Source organism: Parus major, chromosome 22 (genome assembly GCF_001522545.3).
Source record: "Parus major isolate Abel chromosome 22, Parus_major1.1, whole genome shotgun sequence".
Classification (NCBI taxonomy): Eukaryota; Metazoa; Chordata; class Aves; order Passeriformes; family Paridae; genus Parus; species Parus major.
In genome coordinates, this window is record NC_031790.1 from 429,629 (window position 1) to 438,454 (window position 8,826).

Genomic DNA, 8,826 nt, shown 5'->3' on the forward strand with positions numbered 1-8,826 from the left:
AATTGGGATTGTTCTGGGGCCATCCCTGCTGTGGAATTGGGATTGTTCTGGGGACATCCCTGCAGTGGGGCTGCTGCTCCTGCCCAGCACAGGAGTGGTTTTTTGTGCCCTTGTGTTTTTTGGGGAGGGTCTGTGCCCTGAACAGGGGTAACCTCTGGCTGGGGCATGGCCCAGCTGAGGGGAGCTGGAGGATGCTCTTGGTATGCAGGGTCAGACTGTTCTGTATTGCTCTTTAATGAGATTGCTTCCAGAAGTTGGAACAGTTTGCTTCTAGGAATTGGAATACAAGGAAAATCTCAACAAGAGAATGAAGGAGTGATAAATGTTTTGACCCCTTTAAAATTCTAAACTAGTAATTCTGCACACTGGTAACTGTGTAGCTGCTGCCTGCTCCTGGGTGTTGGGTCCTGCCTGACTTGGCCTTGATGGAATCAGGAGTTTCCTGGTAAAAGAATAGCTTTAGACTCCAGGAATTTCTCTGTCTCCCCTGACCTTTGTTTTGGGCTGTGCTCCAGAGGTGAGATCCTCACACTGTGGTGGCTGTTCTGCCTCTTGTAATAGGGAATAAACATTTTCCAGTTTTCTTCTTGGTTATTTCAGTGCTCTGTCACTTCAGGGCAGTGTTTTCCTTGGGGGAGCTGCAGGTGCCAGGGCTGTCACCTGGGGTAAAGCTCTTTCAGGTTGCTGTCTGAATACCTGCAGGGTGTGTTCCTGGGTACTGAGGGATGAGAGGGTTTTTTTAAGGCTCTCCCTCTTGAAAAAGAGCTTGAGTAGAGTTTGGAATCTTTTTTAGTGTGTTTATATGAGCCTGGGATCAGATATTGCACGCTGGTGTTGTGCAGGGCTGGGGAGAATCCTCATCTCCAAGCTCTGTGAAGATTCCTGCTGTCCTCCCTCTCTTACTCTGTCCCAAAGGTCATGGCTTACGTGGGCACAGGCACTTGCTAACACACATCAAAGTCAGAAATTCCAGCCAAAAGTGCTGTTCTTGGGCAGAGTGGTGTGCAGGACCATGAGGAATGCCTTTGTCCTGGGGATCAGTGTGGAGCTGGCAGCTGGGAGCTGGTCCTGCTCTGGTCCAGCCTGAGTGTCAGAAGGTCCCAGTGACCCCTGGCCAGTGTGGGACCACACTCCTGGCACCCCAGAGTGGCACCTGAGGGCAAACATGGGCTGCAGGAGAGACAGAGAGAGGGGTTTTTGTAGAGTAACTGGTCAAATGTTCCATATCTGCACTGTCTTTATTTAGCAGTGTCATGTACCCAGCTGGAGTTTCCCAATAAATAAATGCTGGTTTTGATGCCTCATGAACGGCTGCTGTGTCTTTACTCATCAGCAGTGCCAGAGAAGGGGATAATCTGTGTATCCATGGATGTGGTGGAGGAGCAGTGCCTGAGGGCTGTGATGGGAGTGTAAACATGAACAGTTCACCTGGGCAGGGGTCCCTGGGTGAGGCTCTGGCACTGCAGGGTGTGTTGGTGGTGCACTGCTCACCCTGGGTACCAAGCAGCCTCCTCTCCCTCCTTGTTCTTCCTGCAATTCCTCCTGTTTTAGTTTCCATGTGATTTTCTCCTATCCTCTTGCTAACGAGTCCAATGACACACTTCTAACCTGCCTGTAGTTCTGTGAAGGTAAGAAATCTTCTGTTTTGTCTGTGTGAGTCCTAAGGCAAGCCCAGCCTCCTGGTGGGCTCTTGGAGCTGGAGGAGGGCAGGACATCCTCTCCTTGCACTGCCTTGTTGTGCTAATGCAGAAACAAGCCAGGTCATTGGAGTTATGATCCTTGATTTGAAGTCATGGTATGGAGTGTTCAAAAACCATTTGTCTGGCAGTGGGTTAAAAGAGTAGCTGCTACTAAAATTCCTGCTGCTTAGGATTTACTGAAAAGCTGTAGGCTGACCTTCAGTCCTTGAAATGGGCCTGTTATTTCAGCAGGTTCTGGGGCATCCCCACGTGTTTCACAAAGCAATTCCATGTGTCTGTGGGCTGGCCCACAGGGAGAGAGGCTGCTCCAGTGCAGGATGGAATGACAGCAGCTGTCTGTCTGTCTGTCTGTCTGTCTGCTGGAGCTCCCCTCGGGCAGCAGCGGTGGGGAGGGGTGTGATAAATTCAACGCTCTGCGCTGGTGGCCGCTGTCACAGCTGGGTGGGACAGGGAGCTGTGGGATGGTGTGAGGGTGCTGTGTGTGCCCGTGTGTGTGTGTCACACATCTCCCATCCTCTGAGCAGTGGAACCCGTGCTGTCCCTGTACTGCAAACACCTTCCCTGGCATTATTTTCTCGTGGATTTGCCGTCCCTCTCCTGCCCATTCTCCATGCATGGTGGTGGTTTCCATCTGAGCAGTGTGATGTTCTCGTGGACCTTGCATTGTGCTGACCAAGGAGGAGGAGGAGGAGCTGGTTCAGTAACTCTCTTCTCTTGTGTTTGTAGGTCTTCAGAGGGATCCAGGCCCCTTCCCAGCCGTGGCTCTTGAGCTCTGTAAAGGAGATCCTGGCAGTGATGGACTCACTTTGTACAAGGCTCAGCCCGAGGTGCTGGAGGTGAAAGTGCAGCACAACTCAGAGCCAGAGTACTTGGCCAGGGATGGTCCTTCAAGCAACAGCTCCTTCTACAGCAGCGAAGGGGAGGGCACAGACCATGAGGGAGATATTCTGGATTGCAGCGGCTCCAGGCCTTTGCTGATGGATTCAGAAGAGGAGGAGGAGACGAGCAAGGTGTGCCCAGGGTTCCTGCAGCCGCTGCCCAGGCACGAGGCCTCCAAGGAAGATGCCCAGTGCCAGGCCCGGGCAGGGGAGATGCTGTTCCCGGCTTTCCACAGCGGGGAGGTTTTTAACGAGCCCGATGTGTTCGCCACCGCTCCTTTCCGAAGCTCCAGGAAGGTGCTCGATGAAGTGGATGTCTTTACCAAAGCTCCTTTTACCTGTAAGGGCAGCGTGGCTCTACGACATCCAGAGGAAGCAGATGTGTTTCTGAGAGCCCCTTTCACCAAGAAGAAGAGCACGGAGGAGTTGACTTTCCACAAGGAGCCGTTCCCAGCGCCCGCGTTCCCGAGCCAGGGGGGCGATGGCCGAGCCCAGCCCGTGTTCCCGTGCCTGGATTCAGCAGCGCACGGCCCCGTGGCCCCGCTGAGAGCTCCATATCCTCCTGCTGGCTTTGCTCAGCTGGGCAGCGCCCATCCCTGCTCTGCCAGAGCCGTGGAGCCCCAGGAGAGCATCCCTGCAGTTCTGCCAGAGCAGGGCGACGCGCTGGGCTCCGTGGCCAACAAACCTTTCCGTCCTCAATCCCTGTCCAAGTACTCCCGGCACTACAGCCCTGAGGATGGGCCAGGCCTCCAGGCCAAGCCCATAGCTGCTTACAAAGTGGTGTCTCACAGCAGCAGACAGGCCATAGCGGGCTCTGTCTCTGTTGTCTCTTCCAGGACTACGGAGCTGCCTGGTGCAGATCCCTTCGCCTCGGCGCCCTTCCCTTCCAAAGCAGCAAAGCAGAAGCCTTGACGTGCCAGGAGCTGGAGCTGTGCTGCCTGCAGGACAGCCTTGGGCAGGACCTCAAACCTCTCAGCAGAACTGGATGGCATAGCAATATATACATATACATATATATATATGTGTGTGTGTATATATATACATAAAATAATTATTATTTTTGGTCAGAACTCTATTTGCAGTGATATATAGTTGAACCATTTAAGTTATGTTTGTCCCAATGCCTGGCTCTCTCAGGATCCTTGTATCCTTTCCAGTTGTTTCTCACCTTCCTCCTCTCACTGTCTTCCTCCATTTAGTTCTTTTTTCAGTTGCTTTTCTCAAACCAGCAGTATTCCATTTTTACTGGTCCCGGGTGCAGGAATGCACTACAAGATGAATGAAAAGGTTTATTAATTACAGAGCGAGTCAAGCAGGACTTGCTGATGCTCTGGAAAGGAAATGATTTCAGAGGTTAGAGAGGTTAAAGGGTTGTTGTGACTTTTGCTATCAGTGATATTTGTGCTGCTGGGTTGGTGCCCTGGGTGTGGTGCCAGCGTGGGCAGCGCTGGTGAGAGCAGAGCCAGGGCAGCAGCACAGCTCTGCTGCCCCAGGGCTGGGGCCAGGGGCAGGGCAGGGCTCGGTGCTGTGATCCCAGCCAAGCAATCAGGCTCTTTCTCTTGCTGGAAAATCAAATGGTCACACAAACAACTCAGCAGAGCCTTCACTTTTACCCAGTGAAATTACAGTGTATTTCCTGTCAGGTCTGTGCTGAGGTGTAGGACCTGGAAATGTGCTGATGGTGAAGGAGGGGTTGTATTCACAGTATTAATTAATTAGTATAATGAATTACAGCGCTGCCCTCGGTGCCCTGCCAGTGCTCTCACCTCCTCTCACTGCAGAACCCCCAGTTCCTCTGTCCCATTCCCAGCTGCTCACTGAGGTTCCTCTTCTGTCCAGGTGTTCCCTGTGCCTGTCCCAGTCCCTGCTCCTGCTCTGATGGATCTCTCCTCGTTCCCCACTCCTGCCTCAGCCTCCAGAACTGCAGGAGCAGCAAAACCCCTCCAGCAGCATTTCTAGTGTTAAACAGCCCAGGCATTCCAATACTTCTGGCTGGGATGAGCAGCAGGAATCATTTCAGCCACACACAGCCCAGCTGTGCAGGGGAAATCATGCTATGACACATGACTTTTATCAGGTTTTTCACATATTTTGTACAGTCAGAGCCCCATAGAAATTCACTGGTTGAATGTTCATTGGTTCCAGGTTATGTAGCTCATTTCATTTCCTGTTGGTTACAGATCTCTTTGCCTCTGCTGTTTAATAGATCCTCATTCTTTCCCAGGCCATGCTGGAGTTGTTGGATGTTCCCTTAATGGCTGTAACCTTTTGTTAAATCTCCTTAATTCCCAATCTGCTGAGGCATTAAAGTCATCAGGCCTCACCTGCTGGAACAATGGCTTGGAGAGAAACCTCGGCTGCTCTGTGTTCCTCTTCCCTTCGCTCAGTTCCCCTGCAGAATATCTCCAGCTGCAGGAGACGAGCCAGGAGTTCTGCTGGATGTGGGGAAAAGCCTGGGGTGAGGTGTTGGAGCCCTGGAATGCAGGGAGGCCACGCTGGCTCCCAGCTGCTGAGCCCAGGTCAGGGGGGCTCCTGGAGCTGGGACCCTCCTGCCCTGAGCTCACAGTTAAATATTAACAATATTATATAACAGTATAAATATTGGTGCTTTCTGTCCTCCACCACCAGCTCCTGAAAACAGAAGTACTGTAAAGAAGCTTCTGGGTTTCCCCTGAGATGTTTCTTCAGCAAAGCTGATGCTGTTACTATGTTTTGTTGTTTTGTTTTTTGTTTAAATATACATCCAAGAGGTGGTTTTTATTTCAAATATACGTTCCCCCAAGTTGTTGCTGGATAGAATCAGTGGGAGACACGGAGAATGACTGAGAGCAAGCTGTGAATTGAAGGAGAGTGAGTGTGAGAGCCCCACAAGTGTGTGCCACAGCCCCTCTGAGCCAGGAGCTGCCCTTGAGCTCTGCAGTTCCCTCGGGAGCTGCTGGGAGCGGGGCCAGGCCTTGGTGCTGTGGGATGAACTGTGGGAGATGGAGTGAGCAGCTGCCCTGGGTAAACCATTGCTGTTACCTCTGCTCACTGCTTCTCCTTCCTTCTCTTCATTTTTACTTGAAAAGCTGTTTCAGAGTAATTGAGTGAGTTCTGTCAGTGAATGTCCAGGTCCCACGGGGCTGATGCTGGAGGAGCTTTTTCCTGTCCCTTCACACCTGGAGAAAGGGAAGGTGCACTGAGGTGTGCGGGCTCCACTCCAGCCCTGCTCAGTTTAGCTCAGGCTCAATTTCCAGCTGGCATTTTGGCAGCTTTTCTGTCCTTCAGGCACTTTACACGACAAGCAGGATAACTGTCCCCAGAACTCACCATCCTGCCAGACACATCCAGGGCTGAAACTGTTTTAAATCTCTTCTGGGGGTGGAGGCAGCTCATTTGTATCTTTGCATGTGATTCATAAAGTAATGGGACTTCTGGTTATGGTCAGAAAACTCAATTTCAATGCCTGTTTCTCTAACACTTCTCTCATTTCCAGCCTGTGCTCCTCCTAATCCTGCACTACCACTGCTGCAGCCTCAGCCTGATGAGCTGGAAGTGGAAATTTCATTTCCACAGCCTCTGAAGCTTACTGTTTTAATGAATAGGGAAGAATCATGCTAATTATTTGCCACACAATCAGTGATCTTAATGAAGTAAGACTTACGCAGTCTTATACACAATGGGGTGTTTTGAAATCAGTTTTCTGAAAAGAACCACTGCTTTCATGTCTTTTGGAATGCTGGAGGAAAAGGTGTTCACTGCCCTGGGTCCTCGGGCCCGGAGCGCTGTCACCTCCCTGTGACAATCCCGGATTGCTGCTGGGAGAGGGACTGGCTCTTGGTTCTCAGCCCCTGAATGCACTGAAGCCTCTGTTCCGAGTGATTAATCAGAGTTTCTGGGTGAGTGAAACAAGCACTTGGCTCTGTGCTCGCTGCTGGGACGTTGGGCCGGTGCTGGGGGATGTTTCTCCCCAGCAGGACTTTGGGGACTGTCCCCGTGTCCCCTCTCCTGTCGTGACTCCCAGCCCGGGTGAGCTCTGGTGACAGCAGCAGAAACAGGCCAGATCTGCTTAATTGCTGAACTCAATCACTCCAAAGTGCTAATTGCTTACTTTAACTCAGCTTCCACCAAAGACTCTTGTGCTGGGCAGTTGGATTTTTGTGGGGTTTTGTTTCTTTCCTGGTGGTGTTAAATCAATGCCTTCAAGCACACTGACAGACCCCAAAGCATTTTTACAGTAATGTCATGGCAGTGAAACACATTCCTGGAATCTGATCAGCTGCAATAGCGTTTCTAGAAATACCCCACGGGCTGTAGTTTGTGTGGTGGGGGGGTAAATACCCTCACACACAGCTGGAAACACTCCCTGTGGAGTTAGAGGGATAACGCTGATCCTGATCCCTCGGCTCCAGAGGGATGGGGAAGGAGGGAGGGATGGGAGGGAGGGCAGGGGTCTCGCTCCAGGCTGGGATGCAGCAGGTGCAGCATCCCACACACGGAGTCTGGTGCTGGGATAAACTGCACTGTGTCCAGCAGGAGCTGGGAATGGCTCTGGTCCTCAGGGTGACAACAGTGACACGTGGTGACAGCAGTCACACGGTGACACACGGTGACACACAACAGTGAAACACGGTGACACATGGTGACAACAGTGACACACAACAGTGACACACGGGGACACACAACAGTGACACACAACAGTGACACACGGTGACATACGGGGACACACAACAGTGACACACAACAGTGACACACGGTGACACACGGTGACACATGGTGACACACGGGGACACACAACAGTGACACGGGGACACATGGGGACACAACAGTGACACATAGTGACACACAGTGACACACAACAGTGACACATGGTGACATACGGGGACACACGGTGACAACAGTGACACACGGGAACACACAACAGTGACACACAACAGTGACACACGGTGACAACAGTGACACACGGTGACAACAGTGACACATCAGTGACACACAACAGTGACACAACAGTGACAACATTGACACACAACAGTGACACAACAGTCACACACGGTGACACCAGTGACACACCAGTGACACACCAGTGACACACCAGTGACACACCAGTCACACCAGTGACACAACAGTCACACACGGTGACACCAGTGACACACCAGTGACACACCAGTGACACACCAGTGACACACCAGTCACACCAGTGACACAACAGTCACACACGGTGTCCCACAGGCCGTGTTCCCCCAGTCCCCTCTGTCCCCCCTGCCTGGAAGATCCCTGGGCTCAAGTTTTGCACTCCGCTTGGGATTGTCTGTTCCTGGTAATCATGAAGAAATGTTCCACTTGTAAACTTATGTACATTTTATTAAAGCTGTATCTGATGACAACCAGCGCCTCTGTTGTGCCTTCCTTGGAATCTGGGTTTTAATGAGTTCTTCCTGTGGAAGTGCTGACTGGGTTTGGCCGTGCTGTTTTATCTGGCAGCTGTAAAGTCAAAGTGATCTTGCTGCTTTAGGCAGAGGATGTTTCGGTTTCTATTCCAGAGAGAACCTTTTGTTTCCAGGGCAGGACAGACCCTGGGCCCTCCCTGCGGAGCTGCTGCTCCTCGGCGCTTTTAACGCAGGGCTGGTGCATTGGACACCCGCAGCACGGGGAGGTGTGCAGGCTCGCTGTGTGCTGATTTTCGGTATCATTCGGCTGCCAAGACTCTGTAAAGCAAAATACTACTTGGGCTTCGCTGTACTTCTTAATTTAATTGCTGTCTTGGTGTAAATGTGCATTGTTTCTGTGCTGCCCTGTGGCTCTGCACAGCTCCCTGGCAGGAGGGGCAGCCCTGGGCCGGGCTCTGCTCCCAGGAACAGGGACAGGAGCGGCCTCAGGCTGGAAACTGCCAGAATTCCTTCCCAGAAAGCGCTGCCCAGCGCAGTGCTGGAGCGCTGTCCCCATCCGGGGGGTTTAACAGCCGCTAAATGTGTTAAAGTGTGCGGTACTCGGGCACACGGGTCAGCGGCGGTGCCGGGAGCGGTGCCGGTCCTGCCGGGAGCGGTGCCGGGAGCGGTGCCGGTCCTGCCGGGAGCGGTGCCGGGAGCGGTGCCGGGAGCGGTGCCGGGAGCGGTGCCGGTCCTGCCGGGAGCGGTAGCCGTCCTGCAGCACCGGGAGCGGTGCCGGGAGCGGTGCCGGTCCTGCAGCGGTGCCGGTCCTGCCGGGAGCGGTGTCTGCGCTGGCCCCGGAGCCCGTCCCGTCCCGATCGCCTCCGCCATGGCCGCCGTTCC

General features: G+C 52.9%; 1 protein-coding gene across 1 annotated transcript in view; it reads left to right on the forward strand.

Annotated features, from left to right (window-relative positions):
• Nucleotides 1-5,345, forward strand: part of AAK1 (AP2 associated kinase 1) — a 58,665-nt gene extending 53,320 nt beyond the window's left edge. Inside the window, exon 18 of the mRNA XM_033519385.1 lies at nt 2,427-5,345. Within this exon, the coding sequence (XP_033375276.1) occupies nt 2,427-3,490 (1,064 nt within the window). The 3' untranslated portion in view covers nt 3,491-5,345. The remainder of the gene's footprint in view (nt 1-2,426) is intronic.
• Nucleotides 5,346-8,826: the final 3,481 nt, after the last annotated feature.